This window comes from Eulemur rufifrons, chromosome 11, assembly GCF_041146395.1.
Source record: "Eulemur rufifrons isolate Redbay chromosome 11, OSU_ERuf_1, whole genome shotgun sequence".
In the NCBI taxonomy this organism is placed as follows: domain Eukaryota; kingdom Metazoa; phylum Chordata; class Mammalia; order Primates; family Lemuridae; genus Eulemur; species Eulemur rufifrons.
The window spans coordinates 3493043-3514325 of NC_090993.1; the positions used below are offsets into that span (position 1 = coordinate 3493043).

At 38.9% G+C, this 21283-nt stretch overlaps 1 protein-coding gene across 3 annotated transcripts in view; it reads left to right on the forward strand.

The window, feature by feature from the left end:
- The window catches only part of SMYD3 (SET and MYND domain containing 3), a 393664-nt gene that overhangs the window by 44079 nt on the left and 328302 nt on the right, over positions 1 to 21283 (forward strand). For all 3 annotated transcript variants that reach the window (XM_069484635.1, XM_069484636.1, XM_069484637.1), the window contains exons 2-5: positions 1119 to 1182; positions 10912 to 11019; positions 14289 to 14346; positions 17327 to 17463. In XM_069484635.1, coding sequence (XP_069340736.1) covers positions 1119 to 1182; positions 10912 to 11019; positions 14289 to 14346; positions 17327 to 17463 — 367 coding nt within the window. The remainder of the gene's footprint in view (positions 1 to 1118; positions 1183 to 10911; positions 11020 to 14288; positions 14347 to 17326; positions 17464 to 21283) is intronic.

Consider the following 21283-nt stretch of genomic DNA (forward strand, 5'->3'; position numbering starts at 1 on the left):
CTTTATTTAGTCTTTTAACCTCTCCTCATGAGTTACGCCCCATACCTTACTGCTGTTCTTTCTGAGCGAGGTACCCGATGCATTCAGGTTTTGATTCTGTATATAATTCTGTCCTTACCTTTTCAGCACTACCTGCGACATATACTTTGTGGTATGATTCCTTAGTCAGCTTATACTCCTCCACCTACTTTTTAATCTCTTGAAACAAATGTATTGAAGTACCTCTAAAGTGTGCACAATAGGACTGTTGACCTTATAGAACTTCTTCAAGTTTTGTGTGAGATAATAGATATAAAGGTACTTCGTATAGTGCCTGGCACATCAGAAGTGCTTAGGAAGAGTTCTGTTTTGTCATTGATGTTAGTATTATAATTTGTGTTTCAGTGCCCTTGGCCACCTTGAAACTATCCACAGTCCTAGCTGCTCTTTTTGACTATTAATTTTACCATCAGATTTATTATTTTTCAAGTTTTTAAAAATTTCTGCATTTTTTTTTTGTTACTCAGGTGATTTGGGGAAGATAACTTTGAAGCATCTCAATTCAGCATGTCTAAAGTATTGTATTAATACTAATTGAATTTAGTGGAATTTTAAAATCATATCTCAGAAAGAGTATATTCATAATTAAACTGTACGGTAATTTAAGATGAAATTTTTATATTTGAAGGGTACAGACTATTTTCAACTAGTTTATGGACTGGCTTTTGAATTTCATATGGAGAGATCAGTATCTCTATGAAGTGAAGTTTTTTATCTAAATGGAAGTCTCTTTGTGTTTTATTTAAATTTATGTCAAAAAGAATATTAGCGGGGGTGATAGCTGCACAACAAGGTCAAAATGCTACTGAACTGTATACTTACAATGGTTAAAATGGTAAATTTTATGTTATGTATATTCTACCACAATTTTAAAAGAGAACAGTTGTTCTTATGTAAATGTCTCACATTGAAGGTGAAAGAAGATGTTCCTCAATGTGAAAATGTAAATCTTAGGGGATCGTACACATGGGGTGGGCAGAACATAATGGCGTCAATGTTGATTTATGTTTTCTTTCTTTATCATATAGTATGTTTCTCACTCAATCCCTAACGTGGAATTATTGTCGTTTTTTAAACAGGAAGGAAAAGCTGATGCGATGTTCTCAATGCCGAGTCGCCAAATACTGTAGTGCTAAGTGTCAGGTAAGAATGTTCAGCTATATGTAAGTGAAACCTTCACATTGTTTATTCTTAAATTTGAATTTTCTTCATCATACCTATTGGCCTATTTCTATTTCCTAACAATCTTTGACTAATTTTTGCTTGTTATTTTTCCTTCAACTTTAAAATTAATACATGTATATGAGTGACAATTATGTGTATGTGTGTATGTGTCTACTTAGTGAAAGTAAATGTCTATTTTTCTCCATGTTTTTCTTGACCTCAATTTCATTCCTCAGAGATAACCACTGTTAAGTTTCTCATGTGTCTTTTTAGCATTTGCATGTGTAAACATATTTCTATATTTATATCCTAGGGTAAAGAAAAAAAAAACAGATATAGGTTAATCTGGCACAAATTTTTATATACCTTGATTTTTTTCTTCAACTTAATAATCTGTTTGGAAGAACATTTTGTATCATCCCATATGTTTCATTCTATGAATGCCCCATAATCATAATTTCCCCATTAATGAATGCTTAAATGTATTCCAGTATTGCCAATAATGCACCCAGGATCCTTTTTTGCACATTTTTGCACACTGCTGTAAATTAATTGTAGGATAAATTCTTTCTAGTCATATTGATTAGTGAAAGGATATGTGCCTTTTGAATTTTTAAAGATAATACCAAATTGCCTGCCAGGAGTTTGAGTTAATTTACAAGTACCCTTGTTAACATCTTTGAAATTCCTTAAAGGATGTATAATTAACATTCAACATGACCTTTTCTTCTAACCTTATGATTAATCATTTAATAAGAAATGTAATTATGCTCTAATGAATGACATCATATTAAAAAATCTAATTGGAGGTTTTTGTGTCTGTGTCACTTGCCCACTACCCTCCACTCATCTTTTTTGTTTCTTGAGAGAGTGTGTGCGCACACACATCCAGAGTTCCTTCTTCCCTCCTTTTAAACCTAGACCCTGCTTATCTGAGGGATTTTCTGTTATCTCACTTTCTCCTTTGAAAGCAATTTCTTCAGACTACAAATAAAGTGATATTAATGGAAAAGAAATGTACAAAAGTATCAGGAGTCCCAGGTCCTAATGCTTATTGTGCCATTTGCTAGTTAAATTATCTCAGGGAAAACACAAACTCTCTGGGCCTCAGTTTCTGAATCTGTACTAATAAGAGCTAATGTTTCTTAGACGTCTACTATGTGCCAGGCACTATTTTATTCCATGTGATTTTACAAGATGCTCATGAGAATTAGGTCACCATTACTATGTTCATTTTACTAATGAGGATACTGAGAATGGACAGGCAAGCAACGTGCCAAATATTCTATGGCCAGTAGGCTCTGGAGTTTGAGAAATAGATCCGGTAGTCAGACATTTAACTTCCCTTTTAAACCTAAATTTTGTTCTTGCTCTAACCTTCTGAGCAGGTCTAGTTTTCCATTATCTATTGTATTCTTCTTTCATTTCTTGGCTTTTATTTTAGTTTTGATGAGGATGTACTTTATCCCCAAGTAACACGAAGCATAAATTTTAAAAATAGGTTAAGAATAATACTTTCCAATTAAAATAGGACAGGGAATGTTAAAAATAATTGAATTATTTTCACCTCATTTTGTCAATAAAAAATTCTGACAGAAAGATCCCAGATTTATGTAAGATCATTGGCAACAGCAATAACAAAAAGCAAAAAATGAAACAAACCCATGATTTTTCTACAGTATAAACTCCAGAAAGGCTGTTTTATGGTGACATTTTCGCTGTTTTATTCATGTGAAACTGAGCTACCTGTTTCCAGGAACTTCATATTAAACAGAATACTTATAGAACTGACAAATTACTATGTGATTTGACACAAATCTTCTAGGTGAACTTCCTTTCTAATCTCAATAACCTAGACATTTACTTTTATTTTCCCCTGTTTTTATGAATATTTTTCTCCAATGCTGCCGCTTCTTTTTTGCAGTACATGCGAGGAAAAAAAAAATCATTATCTGATTAGAATGAGTGGAGGAGATTTGGTGGGTGGGTATAGTGCATGTACTTTTACTACATGTATTAGCTGTTTACCGTGGCATCAATAATAACGTCATTGTCAGATATATTGTGTAAAGGTAATGGGAAAACAGCTAGTAAGATGAAAGATATATGTAACACCAGCTAGAGTATGTGTTTGTGTGTGTGTGGAGGGAGTGGGTTTGTATGTGTATATAGGTGGGAGTCAAAGAGTGGCCAGAACATATGCATTTAAATTGCTCTTTTTATCTCAACCTTAAGATACGGCGGTAAACATTGTAATTAGTGTGGACACCTACACAGCTGTACAAAATTAAACTGACAAACTAAACTATGAACAATAATGAACAGGAGACAAAAGCACTTGGAATGGAAATTGATATAGATAATGTGAATTTGTAGCATAAGATCTACAATATATATACCCAAGGGGGACATAACTTTGGTTCACGGGCTTAGCATTTGATGTGAGGGGCCCTGGTATCAACGAGTTGTCTGAGAGAGGCTACTGGGGTATTGCAGGGTGTAATAGGTCCCTTGTGCCCACAGGATGGTATCAGTGCCATTGGTATTCACAGTTCATTTTTTTTTCTTTTTTTAGACAGAGTCTCGCTCTGTTGCCCGGGCTAGAGTGAGTGCCGTGGTGTCAGCCTAGCTCACAGCAACCTCAAACTCCTGGGCTCAAGTGATCCTCCTGCCTCAGCCTCCTGAGTAGCTGGGACTACAGGCATGCGCCACCATGCCCAGCTCATTTTGTTCCATATATATTTTAGTTGGCCAGATAATTTCTTTCTATTTTTAGTAGAGACGGGGTCTCGCTCTTGCTCCGGCTGGTCTCGAACTCCTGACGTTGAGCGATCCACCCGCCTCGGCCTCCCAGAGTGCTGGGATTACAGGTGTGAGCCACCGCGCCCGGCCCACATTTCATTTTTAAACATAGCAATCTAAGGATATTTTCAATATAAAAATTAACACCAGATAGAGTCTTACAGAGTAAAAAGTAAAAGTCTTTCTCTGGTCTCCCTCCCCACTCCTATTTCTGTTTTTCAGAGGTAATCCCTGTGTGTCTCTTTTGTGGGTAGAGGATACACAACAAACAGTTAGTGTATGCTTCATATATAGTGTACATATCTACATATATATTTATTTACTGCTGGGTACAGTACTGTGTCTGATATTGACAAACTATTTTGTCATTAATGGCTTTGTATTTCTGTCTATATCTTATTATGCAGTGTCTGTCATATAATTTAATAGGGGGGAACTAATTTTGTATATTGGTATAATCAGAACATCACAGATTGTGAGATCGAAGAGGAAGAGCACATTAAATTTTTTCTATAAAAAAGCATTTTCAAAATAAAAAATGGCAGCAATGTTGATAGCAAGTAAATCAATTTCAAGCAGATTCACCAAGTATTATTTCACCTTTTCTGGATTTAATTGGATTCCTAATATGTACATATCTAGTTGAATTAATTGCTGAGCAAAGTAAGCGACGGGGTACTACATCAAATTGCAGTTTATAAACTTCTAAAAAGTACTTTATTAGCAGAGATGCTCTATTTTCTATTGATAATTATAGACCTCTTTACAAGTGTGAATCATGTTTTTGGGTTTACATTTTATGCTTTATTATAGAATGCTTTGATTCATTTTTGATGGGTAGAAAATTAATCCCACATTAGTAAGCACTTAACAGAGTGATTTAGTAAGTTGGTTTCTAGAATACCATACCCAAAGCAGTGATAAGGAAGGAAGCCAAGCTTTGTTTGTTTCATAAATAGCTTTGTGCCAGGCCACGGACTAATAGAATATGCACTAAAGTGTACTGTATAGAAGTCAGCTTTGTGTCTAATTGTAAACACGAAGGGAATACTATATGAAGTTTAAAACGATGTGATCACATTTAGGTTTGGACCTCCACAAATATCTGGGGCCCTGAGCTTTTCTTTTCTCACGTTACATTCGCCTGCTGAGTGATCTCGTCTGTGCCCATGACTGCAAGTGGCATCTGTATGTTAGTCATTCTCAGGACTCCCCCTCCAACTTCTTGTCTCCTGACCGCCACACTTGGCTGTTGCACAGGTGTCTCCAGTGCCAAATAGCTAAACCTAAGTGCGTTATCTTTCCCTAAACCTGCTTCCACATGTTTTCCCACCTTTGTGAACAGTGTCACCAGTCACCCAGCAGTCTGAGTTGCCACAGTGTCATCTCTGGTTCCCATCCTTTCTTGGCTGCACATCCAGTTAATCATCATGAATTGAATACATTGTTGCTGTTATTCTATTGAACAAACTGTTACCTGTTAGATCAGTTAGGAATAAGAAAAATGAAAGTTTTATTTTACTTTCACTATTCCTTCTGTGATGTTCTTTCTTTATGTAGATTGAAGTTTCTAACTTTATCATTTTTCTTCTCTGTACAGAATTTCTTTTTTTTTTTTTTTTTTTGAGACAGAGTCTCACTCTGTTGCCCAGGCTAGAGTGAGTGCCATGGCGTCATCCTAGCTCACAGCAACCTCAAACTCCTGGGCTTAAGCAATCCTACTGCCTCAGCCTCCCGAGTAGCTGGGACTACAGGCATGCGCCACCATGCCCGGCTAATTTTTTTCTCTATATATTTTAGTTGGCCATCTAATTTCTTTCTATTTTTAGTAGAGACGGGGTCTCACTCTTGCTCAGGCTGGTCTCGAACTCCTGACCTTGAGCGATCCGCCCACCTCGGCCTCCCAGAGTGCTAGGATTACAGGCGTGAGCCACCGCGCCCGGCCAGAATTTCTTTTTATTTGTTAATTTTTTTTTTTTTCCTGAGACACAGGACCTTGTTCTGTCACCCAGGCTGAATCTCCTGGGCTTAAGTAATCCTTCTGCTTCAGCGTCCTCAGTAGGAGCTAATTTGAAATTTTTTTTTTTTTTTTTTTTTTTGAGACAGAGTCTCACTCTGTTGCCCAGGCTAGAGTGAGTGCCGTGGCGTTAGCCTAGCTCACAGCAACCTCAAACTCCTGAGCTCAAGGGATCCTCCTGTCTCAGCCTCCCGAGTAGCTGGGACTACAGGCATGCGCCACCATGCCCGGCTAATTTTTTCTATATATATTTTTAGCTGTCCATATAATTTCTTTCTATTTTTAGTAGAGGTGGGGTCTCGCTCTTGCTCAGGCTGGTCTCGAACTCCTGAGCTCAAACGGTCCGCCCACCTCGGCCTCCCAGAGTGCTAGGATTACAGGCGTGAGCCATTGCGCCCGGCCGAAATTTTTTTTTTTTTGAGATGGGGTCTTGCTATGTTGCCTGAGCTGGTCTCCATCTCCTGGCCTCAAGTGATCCTCCTGTCTCGGCCTCCCAAAATGCTGGGATTACAGACATGAACTGCCGTGCCTGGCTGCTACAGAATTTCTTGTAACATTTGTTGCAAGCAGGACTACTGGCCATAAATTCCTTCAGTTTTGTTTGTCTGGGAAAGTCTTTATTTCCCCTTTGCTTTTGAAGGGTAATTTCATAGGGTACAGGATTCTAGATTGGTGGGTTTTTTTCCCTCAGTGTTTTATTTTACTGTATTCTCTTTCTTACATAGTTTCTGAGAAGTTGGATATAATTCTTATCTTTGCTCCTCTATAGGTAAGCGTTTGTCTGAGTCTGTTTTGGTCAGACTGGTAATCTATGAAGAACAGAAATTTATTGGCTCACAGTTCTGGAGTCTGGGAAATCCAATATCAAGATGCCAGCATCTGTCAGTGGCCTTCTTGCCATGACATTACATGGCAGAAAGTCAAAGAGAGAGCAAGAGGGGCTCGAACTCACCCTTTTCTAACAGCATGAATCCCGCCCACAAGGGCAGAGCCATCATGGCCTAATTATCTCTTACAGGTCTCACCTCTGCATGCTGATCCAATAATGAAATTTCAACGTGAGTTTTGGAGGGGACAGACATTCAGCCCATAGCATACACCTTTCAAGTATTTTGAGCTTTTCAGAACATGACATATTACTGGAACTATTTTAGTATCTATGAACACCTAAAACAGGCTTATATTAATACATATCGTCAGCCCTAAAAATCTGACTTCTCTGTGTGTTGCGTGTGCCTGTAGTCCCAGCTGCTCAGGAGGCTGAGACGATTTTAGTGTACGTGCTGCCCAGATGAACACAAGGAGGCTGAAACCGGAGAATCACTTGAGCCAGAAGTTGAGGCTGCTATGATTGTGCCACTGCACTCCAGCCTGGGTGACAGAGAGAGACCTTGTTTCTTAAAAAAAAAAAAAACAAAAAAATAGGCTGGGCGCGGTAGCTGGGGCGTCTATGTAATCCTAGCACTTTGGGAGGCCGAGGCGGGAGGATGGCTTGAGCCCAGGAGTTCAAGACCAACGTGGCAATAGCAAGACCCCATCTCTGCAAAAGACGCTGAGGATCCGCCACCGCTTTTAGGGTGGGTGTCATGCGGCTGGTGTCGCGTTGGCAGGGAACTGGGGACAGTCACTAAAGCAGAGAAAGAAGTGGCCCAGCCTGGAGGTGGGAAGTGTGGGAACGAGCCGAAGGCCCTGTGTGGGTGACCGTGTCACTAGAGGGGGCCCCTGGCGAAGTCCCTGCAGACCCGCGCGTTCCTAGGCGGAGCCCGGCTGCTGGTGGGAGCCCCCCACCCCCCACCCCACGCCCCTCCCCGTAGCTGGCGTTGCCTAGGAAACGCACTTTGTGTTGTCACATCCTGAGTGTTTGGGAATAGTCTCAGGGACACAGGGTGAGAGAACATTTGGCAGGATCGTCGCCGGCGCTGGACGCTTTTCTCCGAGCAGACCTGGTGGTTCTGCAAACCCGCAGCGATTTTGCCCGGGCTTTGGGGCCTCTGCTCCGGCCTGGGCCGGTCTCTGGGTCCAGTGGGGGGCAAGTGGGGGGCAGCCCGGCTTCCCTCGCTGGCCACATTTCAGACTTTATAAAGGATGCGCTGATGGAGGGCACGGAGGAAGTGGAAGCGAAATTACCCAGTGCTAGGAGAAAGGAAGTTGAAGCCATTCATGCAGTCTTGAGATCAGCGAAAGAAAAATTTAAGAGAATTTGTGCTGATCTAGAAGAGAAGCAACAATCATCAGAGCTTCAAGTAAAGCGGCAATCCTATAAGTTACCAAAATCAGCTCCAGCAAAAAGAGGTAGAAATCAGCCATCTTTTTTTTTTATTGTTGTCTTTAAAAAAATTTTTTAATTCAGCATATTATGGGGGTACAAATGTTTAGGTTGCGTATATTGCCTTTGCCCGACCCGAGTCAGAGCTTCAAGTGTGTCCGTCCCCAGACGGTGCACACCGCACCCATTAGGTGTGTAGGTACCCACCCCTCCTCCGCCTCCCATCTGCCTGACTGACACCTGATGAATGTTACTATATGTGCACTGGAGCGTTGATCAGTTCGCACCAATTTGATGGTGAATACATGTGGTGCTTGTTTTTCCTTTCTTGTAATACTTCACTTAGTAGAATGAGTTCCAGCTCTATCCAGGATGATACAAGAGGTGCTGTATCACCATTGGTTTTTGTGGCTGAGTAGAACTCCATGGTATACATATACCCCATTTTAGTAATCCACTCATGGACTAATGGGCACTTGGGTTGTTTCCACATCTTTGCGATTGTGGATGGTGCAGTAGTGGTACTAGTCAGGCAGGGGGAAGTTAGAACTAAATCATGAGCATGGCTGCCGTCAATTTTTGGCGTACCAATGTTCTAATGATGCTGGTCAATCTGGGAGGATTATTTTATTGAAACTTATTTTATTCTTTGGTATTTTAAATACATTCATTTTAAAAAGAAAATAAAAACAAAAGTTGAACAAAAATGTGTTAATAAAAATAAAGGATGTGTTCTGTAAAATTTGGATTCAAAGGCTGCACTTAAAGACCTAGAAGGCCACATGTGGCCTTAAGGCCGTAGGTTCCCCACCCCTGGTCCAGTATATTGATTAGTATTATTGGATAAAGTCCTCCTGTGGTTTAATATTTGGTAAGGCTATGAGTTTTTCTTTTCTGTCAGGTGAGAATTATATTAGCCGTTATACTTTGTTTTTTTGCTTTGCCTGTAAAGGAACTCAAAGAAATGTAATTCACAAACACGGTAATTATTTAGCTTTCATGTTCATCATACTAAGGATTTTTACTCTCCCTTTTTATGTTTAGGCAGTGTAATAGTTAAATCCCAGCTCTTAAGCCCGATTTTTTTTTCATGTTTAATGTAAGGACAAATACCTACCATTTGGATTATTGTGAAAATCAAATGAAATGTCCTTTGTTAATTGCTTAGCCTTGTGTCTAGCACAGTGTAGAATGCTAAGTAAATGCTAGAGGACTTTCCTTTTTTACTCCCCATAATTATAGCACTTTCTGTTTCTACTTTTGCAACCTTATTTCGTACACATCTTTGCTTTGAAACAGCTCAGTCTTGTTTAGAAGTGAGTGAAGTACAAATGATTTTTATAAGAAGTTACATAGAGCACTTTAAGAAGGTTGCCATAGTGGAAGTGAGGCAACTGTGAGAAGATTTGATGGGAAGAGTGAAGCATCTGTTGGAAACAATGTCTCCACAGTTTGAGTTACTCGGAAACAGCAGACAGACCAAGCTGTCACCCAGCAACTTGACACGGGCAGTCTTTCCATGTAAAACGCTGACTTGAACTTGAATCTGAGTTACAGTTTTGAAGTAGCTAAGACTCTTGAAATTTTTGGTTGAGCTGTGCATCTGTGCCGCAAGTGGAAATGGGAGAGATCGTCCTAGAGGGTTTTATAGGCCCAGAAGTTGGGTAGCAGATTTATAATTTTTGAAATAAGAATGAGTAGGGGCATCAGGCATTTCAGTGATGGAAATTCCAACTCTTTAGACTAGAACATATGAGACGTTTGGTCTAGCTGTCTCCCACTCGCCAGGGCTCTGGATTTCATTTCCATTTGGAAATGATTCCATGTCAAAGAAGCCATGGCATTTCTGATCGTAGGCTCAGAGATAGGGTCCTTCCCCTTCGTTCATTCATCTCTAGATGGCGACTGACTCATTGGTCTCTTTAGCCGCACCAACACATGGCTAGGGTCATGGGTTAAGTGACCATATAATTTATCATTCAGACCAGACACTTTTCAGAGTGAAAAGGGACACTGTTAATATTAAAGCCAGGACGTGGGTATACTCCAGACAGTGCTGGGCAAACTGGACGTTTGATGATTTTAGCTAATCACCCTTTCTATGTTTTCTTTAAAAACAAAAAGGTTTTATATTTTTGGGTATGACAGCAGTCCTGATATTTCTGTACTGGTAGCAGTGCAGAAATTCAAAAGACTGTGATCCCTATTTTGATTTTCCTGAACCCTGTGTTTCATTTTCTAATTGGGAGTGATATTTTCTTTTTATATTCAGAATGACTGTCTATAATTGAAACCTGTTTAATCAGTTAAAAGTCTATCTTATACATTAGTAAGTAAGCCGTAATGGTCTTTCTTTGGACTCCACCAGCCAGGTAATAACCAGGGGGCAAATTAAAGGACAGAGGTGAGGCTGGAAGTGCCGATGTCCATGCCTGGTAATTGCATGCTTGGCAAAGACTGAATCCTGGATCATTTACAGATTTAGAATATTGCTTCCATTTTCTATTTTGCAGTTATATTTAGACTGTTGAAATTAATGTTGATGACTCTCAGTGTTCAAAACCAGTGTAAATGAAAGTTAAATTTTATGTCTCGTATGTCCTCCCCGCTCTTGTCTCAACAGAAAAAAGCTTGGCAACACCACAAGCGGGAATGCAAATCCCTTAAAAGCTGCAAACCCAGATATCCTCCAGACTCTGTCCGACTTCTTGGCAGAGTTGTCTTCAAACTTGTAAGTATAAAACTCATAAAATATGGTTGGATTTTAATTTAACAAACACTTGAAGTTGCATTGACAGACATATCTTGGAGATATGGTGGGTTTGGTTCCAGTCCACTGCAATAAAGTGAGTCTTAAGAAGTTTGTGGTTTCCCACTGCATATAAAACTTGTGTTTACACTATACTGTGTTGCAAGTGTGCAATAGTATTATGACTAAAAAAGCAATGTACATGGCTTAATTTAAAAATACTTTATTGCTAAATAATGCTAACAGTCATCTGAGCCTTCAGTGCGTCATAATCTTTTTGCTGGTGGAAGGTCTTGCCCCAGTGCTGGTGGCTGCTGAATGATCAGGGCGCTGGTTGCTGAGGGCTGGGGTGGCTGTAGCAGTTTCTTTTAACATAAGACAACAATAAAGTTTGCTGCATCTATTGAATCTTCCTTTCATGAAAGGTTTTTGTGTAGCATGCGATGCTGTTTGATAGCATTTTATGCATAGTACAGCTTCTTTCAAAATTGGAGTCTGTCCTCTCAGACCCTGCCAATGTTTTATCAACCCAGTTCCTGTAATATTCTAAATGCTTTTTTGTCATTTCAACCTGGAATAGATTCCTTCTCAAAAAACCGCCCTCTTTGCTCATCCATTAGAAGAACTCCTCATCCATTCATGAGATTGCAGCAGTTCAGCCACATCATGAGGCTGTGCTTCTAATTTTAGTTCTTTTGCTGTTTGCACCACAGCTGCAGTTACTTCCTCTACCTAAGTCTTGAGCCCTCAAAGTTGTCTATGAGGATTGGAATCATCTTCCTCCACACTCCTGTTATTGTTGATATTTTGACCTCCTTCTATGAATCATGAATGTTCTTAATGGCATCTAGAATGGTGAATCCTTTCAGAAGACTTTCAGTTGACTTTGCCCAGATCCATAAGAGGAATCACTGTCTATGGCAGTGGTAGCCTTACAAAATGTGTTTTTTAAATAATAAGACTCAAAAGTCGAAATTACTCCTTGAGCCATAGGCTGCAGAATGGATGCTGTTAGCAAGCATGAAAACAGCATTCATCTCCTTGTACATCTCCATCAGAGTTCTTGGGTGACCAGGTGCGTTGTCAATGAGCAGTAGTGTTTTGAAAGGAATCTCTTTTCTGAGCAGTAGGTCTCAATAATGGGCTTAAAATATTCAGTAAACCATGCTGTAAACAGATGTGCTGTCATCTGCGCTTTGTTGTTCATTTGTAGAGCATAGGCAGAATAGGTTTAGCATAATTCTTAAGGGCCCTAGGATTTGAGGAATGATGAATGAGCCTTGACTTCAACTTAAAGTCACCGTCTGCATTGGGCCCTAACAGGAGAGTCAGCCTATTTTGAAGCTTTAAAGCCAGACATTGACTTTTCTTCTTTAGCTATGAAAGTCCTAGATGGCATCTTCTTCCACTATAAGGCTGTATTGTAAGTCATCTACATTGAAATTTGTTGTCTAGTGTAGCCACCTTCATCAATTATCTTAGCTAGATTTTTCTGGATAACTTGCCGCAGCTTCTCCATCATCTCCCGCTGCTTCACCTTGCACTTTTATGTTATGGAGGTGGCTTCTTTCCTTAAGCTTCATCAGCCAGCCTCTGCTAGCTTCCGACTTTTCTCCTGCAGCTCCTTCGCTCTCCTAGCCTTCACAGAATTAAAGAGTTAGAGCCTTGCTCAGGGTTAGGATTTGGCTTAAGGGAATGTTGTAGCTGGTTAGATCTTCTAGAACACTAAAACTTTCTCCGTGTCAGCAATAAAGCTATTTTACTTTCTTATCATTTAGGTGTTCACTGGAGTAAAGCTTTTAATTTCCTTCAAGAACTTCTTCTTTGCATTCACAGCTTGGCTAACTGTTTGGTGTAAGAGGCCTGGCTTTCAGCCTGTCTCAGCTTTTGGCATGCCTTCCTCACTAAGCTTAATCATTTCTAGTTTTTGGTGTAAAGGGACAGACTCACAACTCTTCCTTTCACTTGAACACTTACAGGCCATTGCAGAGTTATTAGTTGGGTTAATTTCAATATTGTTACATCTCAAGGGATAGGGAGGCCCGAGGACAGGGGGAGAGTCTGGGAACAGCTGGTCAGTCAAGCAGTCAGTACACACACAATATTTATTGATTAAGTGTGCTGTCTTACATGGGTTGTGGTTTGTGGCACCCTAACACAATTAAAATTGTAACATCAAAGATCACTGATCACAGATCAACGTAATAGATACAATAATCGTAGGAAAGTTTTAAATATTGTTAGAATTACCAAAATGTGATACAGAGACACAAAGTGAACACATGCTTTTGGAAAAAGGGTATTGATAGAGTTGATTAATATAGGGTTGCTACAAACTTTCAATTTGTAAAAATTGCAATATCTGTGAAGCACAATACACTAAAGCACAGTAAAATGAGATATGCGTGTATTATTCATACTGAAGGCCGAAATTATACCCATGTGTCTAGAAGGTGGATTATTCCAGAGAGTATCTTAAGACAGAAAACTGGTTACTTTCCTGTTAATCATGGAATCATTGGCAGTGAAGAAATGCACAGCTTTTTCTTGAAGGCCCTGTGATCTCCTTCTGGGAATAGAGACAGGAGGTCCTACGTTGGGGGTTTAAGATGTTAGTAATGTCTGCTAAATTGTCTTTATAACTTTTCTACTGTGAATCAGTGCACAGGACAAGTGTGTCATTTTTTTTAGTTGCCTTTTCAAGTAGATACTAATTAGATAATAATTAATATTAAATGGAAGATTGCTTATCTTTTTTTTTTTTTTACAGCCAGAATTCATTGAAATGATTTCTTCAGCCCTTTTTCATGCAGTGCCAAAACAGTTAGTAGAGTCTGTGAAATACTGCTCTGGTGAAGGTTGCCAGAGTTATTTGCCAGGCTTTCGTATGAGTGTCTCTCTCAAACTATTGCAGGCTCCAGATCTGTTCTTTCCTATTGTTCCTTGACTTCTTTGGCCAGTACAAAATTTTATAGAGGACTTTAACAATGTAAAAGTATGGAAACTTCGTGTAAAAAGGATTTTGCATTTGGAAATTAAGCTGGTGAAGTAAGGTGCAAGTTAGATTTTTATTTTAAGGTTGTTATTTGTTAAGTAATTCAACCCTAGTAAGAGTGATGAAGAGAAAGAATATATAGGAAATGGTCTTTTTGATAGACTTGCATTTAAATATCTGAAGATACCCTAACATACTCGTTTATATATTGAAGCATTTGGAATTGTTATTGGTGTTTTCCCTCTTTCCTTTACAGATGGAAGAAACACCCTCAGAATCGGAGAAGCTTTACTCATTTTATGACCTGGAGTCAAGTAAGTGATTGTCTATCCCCATTTTAAAAAATTCCTATCATTTGTTTGCTGAGCTGGTGAACTGATTTATTTCTAACTTTGTTTTTCTATTTTTTTAAATTATGTGAGACAAACCTAACAAAACTTTTTTTTTTAAATATATATGCAACTGACATACTAGTTTATTTCACTTATTTCAGGGTAGCTTTGGCCATATATGGGTTTGTAAAACCCCATAAAAGATGTCCAGTTTAGGCAGGGTAGTATAACCATTAGTCCAATTGACAAAATAATTTTTCTTCTGTTTCTCCCTCTCTCTTTCCTTTCTTTCCTCACTTGGCTTCCTCTCCTGGTTTCTTTTTGATATCAGAAGAGTGATGCAGTAAATGGGGGAAGGCAGGGGGTTTCTAGGGAGTTTTTAGGGTTTGTGGTGGTCCTTTAGATATTAAGGAAAGTGCAGACGACTTGTTGAGTGTTACAATTCTCCTGAACTTCCATGTAGCCCAGGTTCTTGGGATGACTAAAAGGCTGTCCAGATCTGACTGTTAAGCAAATATAAGCTTTATTTTGCTCTCATATTGGCACAGATCCTTTTTTTTCTAATTTTTGGACTTGTAAGATACTTTATTATTTTTTAACTTATTTTTTTTATCATTTATTTGTGGTAAGAACACTTAAAATACACTCTTTTGGCAATTTTCAAGTATACAATACATTGTTATTAACTATAGTCCCCATGTTGTATAATAGATGTAAGACGCCTTAGATATTTTGCAGGATACAGATGAACGGCCAGATGAGGAGATAGGCAGGGCAAGGTATGAAGGGGGGAGCTTCCATGACGTTTCTGAACACACCACCTTCCAGCACCTCCATGTGTTCAGCAACCTGGAAGTTTTTTTGTTTGTTTTAAGAAATTTGTTTTAAGAGACAGAGTCTTGCTCTGTTGCCCGGGCTGTAGTGCATGGTACGATCATAGCCCACAGCAACCTGAAACTCCTGGGCTCAGGTGATCCTCCGGCCTCAGCTTCCTGAGTATCAGAGACTGCATGCACTCACCACAATATCCAGCTAATTTTTCTGTGTTTTGTAGAGGCAGGGTCTCCCTATGTTGTCCAGGCTGGTCTCAAACTCCTGGCCTCAAGTGATCCTCCCACTTCAGCCTCCCGAAGTGCTGGGACTATAGGCATGAGCCCCTGTGCCTGGCCTAGTAACACTTTCTTTGCTAAGATGAAAGCAAATAGAAGTAGCATTGCAGATTGGAGGCTTTCTCAGCTTCTGCTTCACCCTCATATGTTTATGAGAGGTGTCCGGCAGTTTTTTATTCAAACCTGAGATAGTGACTGTATTCTTTCAGTAAGTGTCAAAACTAGGGCTGCAACTCAAGTCAATCTGATCTCAAATTCTTTTCTTTTTTTGAGACAGAGTCTCACTCTGTTGCCCGGGCTAGAGTGCCGTGGCATCAGCCTCGCTCACAGCAACCTCAAACTCTTGGGCTCAAGCCATCCTCCTGCCTCAGCCTCCCGAGTAGCTGGGACTACAGGCTTGCACCACCATGACTGGCTAATATTTTCTTTATATTTTTAGTTGTTCAGCTAATTTCTTTTTATTTTTAGTAGAGACAGGGTCTCGCTCTTGCTCAGGCTGGTCTTGAATTCCTGAGCCCAAACAATCTACCCGCCCCAGCCTCCCAGAGTGCCAGGATTACAGGCATGAGCTACCGTGCCCGGCCTGATTTCAAATTCTGTTCCACTCCATTCCAATATTTGACAGCTGTTCCTACTTTCCTGTTACTGATACTAAGAAATTAGGAAATAATATAATATTTTATAAAACAGTTTATTTTATTTCTTAGTTCATAACAAAGCTTATTTAGGGTTCTTTCAAAGAGGAGATTCAATTAGTGTTTCCACTGAGGTTGTAAACAACTTGCACCTAAAACTAGGCAGGGCTCATAGAGTAAATTTGTACATGATTTAACACTTTTGGACGGAGGCAAATAAGAAAATGGTCTAGTACAGATTTATGATTATGGAATCCTAAATGTCAGTGTTAATAAATTATTATTAAGAAATCATCAGGTTAATTATTCTGTTAAACAAGTAATTTAAAGAAAATATGTAGACCTGATGTGAGCAACAGAGTTATGCCATGGTGCAACTTGATGTATCTTTTCAAGTTTTAATGGAGAACAGATGAGTCATTTTTTCTTGTTACGTTACTGTTAGGTAATTAGCATCTCTTGCCGTGAGTTTTACCACTAACATGAGCCCTGTTCAGTAGCAGTGTCGTACACACTGCCTTAGGTGAAATGCTCGCAAATGTTGTTAATTGAATTGTGCAATCTTAGCTTTAATGCCCTATTTGTGAGATGATTTAAACTGATTTTTAAGGGGGTTATATTAGCTTTAGAACCATCTTCTGCTGTTTGGGTTGAAACGGCACCATATTTTGTTCATTCAGATTTAAAGTTGAGATTTCTTTGGTTGGTCCATGTTGGCTTCGTGATGTACTTTCTGTATGACAAATTTCGCCTATTTGAACTTTATCTGAACACTTTAGTTCTCCTTTTTTGTCTTCTTGCCTTTGAGATGATTCTGTTTATCAGTCATGACCTGGTTGTAAATTATCTGATGGAAAAGTCTGCTTAAACTCACTGACTTAATAAGAATTTATAATGATGTGTATGTGTGCACAGGATGATATAGAAAATCTGGTAACATACTACCTTACTGATTTTGGTTTTAATGCTTTTTCATCTGTATGCACATTTATTTTTTTTAATAGGCGTTTGATCTTCCATTGCAGATAAAGTTTGGCAGAATTTACTTGATAACACATGTATCGTGAATGGTAGTTGTCAGAAGATAGAAAGATATGTATTTGCTGTCAGAATAGGATGTAAGGCAGGAAATATCTGGTTTAACAGCCGACATTGGACACTTGAAAATTATCCATTAAAAGTTCACTTCGTGATTGTGTTATTTTCTCTTTAAAAAAGATATTAACAAACTGACGGAAGATAAAAAAGAAGGCCTCAGGCAACTTGCGATGACATTTCAACATTTCATGAGAGAAGAAATACAGGACGCTTCTCAGCTGCCACCTTCCTTTGACATTTTTGAAGCCTTTGCAAAAGTGAGTGTTACATCCGGTATCTTTTCTAACTGCATAAATCAGTCATTTACTTCTTATTTTCTTGTTGGTTACTAAAATGTCTAGAACCTTGATGGGAAATTCAAGATCCTTAATGCCTTAGATCACTCCTCTACTTTAATGAATGGAGAATGAGAAACATGTATCGTGTATATTGAAAAGGGTATTAATTTTTCTGTTTTATCATTATTCTCATTATGGCCTGAGTATGTTCTTTGTCAACTCTCAAAACATACTCTTGGAAGAAAGAATATGCTTTCTTTTCTCAAAAGAAAACAGCATATCCAAAAAAAAAAAACCAAAAAAACAGCATATCCCATTATTTCTTACTAATGGACTTAGGTTTGTCACTGTGTTTATCAAGTTTTGTGGTAGTTGTTTCAGTACAGAGCCTGACTTTGAAGTGAAAAATTTATTGGAATCCATTTCTGATTAAGTGAATTCTAAATAATGTGAAAGCATAACCATTTCTGATTTTAAAACGATTATCTAAAAATCCGTTTAAACGTTTTGGGTCACTAAAATCCTAGGTTAGGGATAGATGACAAGTTTTATTTGGCACTTCATCTGTGGTCTGTTGGTAATAGCTACCTGAAGTGTTCTTCTTGAAAGTGATTCTGAGGGTTTGTCTTAGACCAGGGAAGAGAGCAGTGATTGATTCTTGGTATCTCCCCTGGGATAGGGACGATGTATCAGATACACTCCCCGCACTGCTTAGGATCTGCTGTCCTTGCTCTCTCATGCTGTGTGTTTGGGTTTGTTTTAATATTGATCACAGTTTAATAACAAGTACAATTTTACATCACACATTTAAAGGTATATTTATGCCATGAATATTTTAAGGTATGTTTTAAAATTTACCTAGTTCTGAAAATTTCAATGTCATTAGTTTGATTGCTATAGAATTCTTCTAGTTTTTCTCAAACGTATTGTTATTCTTTAAGGTAGGTTTTTATGATTTTCTGATTAATAGTATCTTAGTGTTGCATTCTGGTTTGTCTGTAATTTAAAATTGATTTCAAAACATACAGGGCATCTGAGAAATTTTTCATGTTTATTTCATATGCTTCTGAAAATTATAACTTACAGTAGTATCATGTATACAGTGTACACAGATTCTTTTGATGTGAAACACTGTAAATATTAACACCCACTGAAAGATAAAAATATACCTTATGATGACTATTACCTCATTCCTAGTGTTAAGTCTGTGGCTATTCTGTGAAAATTATGTCTATTGTTGGAAAATGTTTAAGTGCTAATTACTGGTGTTATTAATATTCATGAAAAATATTTTAAAATACTTTCTGTTTGAGATGTGAATTACTGTGTCTCATCTCTCTTGTTTCTTTTTAAATAATTTTAATCTCATGTATCTTATAATGAAGTTTTCTCTATGTTGTGTAGGGGGAAAATTCTGTTGCTATGATTAAGTGGACAAATTTTCAATAATATGCTACCTTCCTCCCATATAATATTAATATTTGTTATTATAAAAGTAAAACAGTTACATCGTTGAGATTTTGGGGGGGATAATTGGACTCAGACATGTTATTTCTGCCTTAAAATATAGGTTGGTAATCAAAGGAAAGTATCATTAACCTACGGCTCCTGTACTGTGTTGAAAGTTTGGTTACTATTTTGTAATTTGTATTTTTCTGCTTATAAGTTTGTCCCTAAAAGAGATCACTCTTCTCATTCTCCTCCTCCTCCTCTTCCTCCTCCTTCTCTTCCTCTTCTTCCTCCTCCTCCTCTTCCTCTTCCTCCTTTTCCTCTTCCTCCTCCTCTTCGTCTTCTTCCTCTTCCTCTTAAATTAAGCTAAATAGGATCCTGCAAATCTCAGGGATGAGCTACTGAGCTCATAAAATTGCAAGTGTCTGATGGTGTAGATCACGTCGAGCACATTGGAAGTGAGTGGAAAGCACCGGGCAGAGATTTTAATCCTAATCAATCAAGGAGAAGAAATGAGTACCATGGAGTGTGCTCCCTGCAATGGCTGTTACTGTTTGCACAAACTGTCAGTCCGGGTAGTTCCACGTTGTCCTGACTTCCTCAGCCTAGTGAACTAACTTTTGAATTTACGCTGTGAAGAAGACTGGCTTGACCTGGCCTCAATAAACAAGATCTTGTTTTTCGTTTTACTTTTGGTCCCTCTCATTTCTACTCCTCCATGTTCTGTGCAGGTATTAGACGTGCTAAACCTGTGTTTTAGCCAATGTCATTGTCATTGAAGACATATGGCATTCTGAGAGCTTTTCTAAATTTGTTTATATTTCAATTTGTTTAACTTTTAAATTATGCACATTTTCAAACATACACAAAAGTAGAGAGACGAGTATAATGAACCCTCATGATTCCATCACCTGAGTTCAGTAATTTTCAAACTTGTTTTATATCTCATATTTTTACTTAGATTTCACACAGATGTTCTTCTCCTTTATTTGGATTTCCAAACCTTTGTTAGAATTAGTCTTTTGTTATCAAGACTCTTGCCTTCCTGAGAGGTGTTTGTAATTGAATTCAGTTAGTAAATTCAGCAGACTTTTTTTTTTTTTCATTTGTGTGCAAAGCAGTCTTGATGCAGGATTACAGAAATGTGTGGCTAATTCTAAATCTGAAGATTATCTATCAGGCAGAAAACCTCAGCAGGTCACAAGTTTTACTTGAGGATATGCATATCTTTGTCGAACTTGCACTTGCCCCGAAAGGAAAGGAGTCAGTGGAGGATGAGAAAGTTCTTAATTCCAAGAGCACGTTTCATTGTCTGCTGAGCCGATGGCTTTTTTGAAATAGAAACCCATGATTAATGCCTGAAAAGTTGGCAGTTTATATTTCGCACATTTTACAGTTTCTGGTGGAAAAATAGTGTGTCTTTGCTGTTGGACCCGGTTCTCAGTGCCAAATGTGCTTCTACTGCTTAAGTCTTGATTTTACCTGGAAAATTTTTCCTCATTTTACTTCCGAGACCTTACTGTGTAGTCATTGTCTGGGTCACATTCTCAGGCATTTCTGCTTTTCACCTGCTTCTTAGCGCCAGTATTAATCTCCCACTCCCCAAGCCCACATAAACACGCACCCTAAGGGCCGGGCGCGGTGGCTCACGCCTGTAATCCTAGCACTCTGGGAGGCCGAGGCGGGTGGATCGCTCAAGGTCAGGAGTTCGAGACCAGCCTGAGCAAGAGCGAGACCCCCGTCTCTACTAAAAATAGAAAGAAATTATCTGGCTAACTGAAATATATATAGAAAAAATTAGCTGGGCATGGTGGCGCATGCCTGTAGTCCCAGCTACTCAGGAGGCTGAGGCAGTAGGATCGCTTAAGCCCAGGAGTCTGAGGTTGCTGTGAGCTGGGCTGACGCCATGGCACTCACTCTAGCCCGGGAAACAAAGTGACACTCTGTCTCAAAAAAAACAAAAAAAAAACAAAAAAAAAAACACGCACCCTAACAGCAACGGGGGTTTAGATGGTACGAGTTTGCTGTATAAATATATCCTGTCTCCCCTCAACTTTGTTGCCTTGCTGTAAAAATTAAGCAACATGAGACATGGGAAGGAGAAATTTTTCTCCAGGTGAGTATCAAGGAGGACCTGACGTTGGAAGTAGAAACTGGCATAAATTCCAGGTGGTGTTGGGGAACAGTTGTACCCAGTGCTGTAGAAGTGCTGGTGGGGGGTGAGAGGTGCTATTCCTCTTAACTCCCCGAGCAAAGGGAAATATATTGACTTCCTCTAGAGAAGGTTGGAAAAGGAAGTTGTTACCTGAGGAGTACAGGTTTTCAGTTATGTTTAGTAATTGCAATAAGA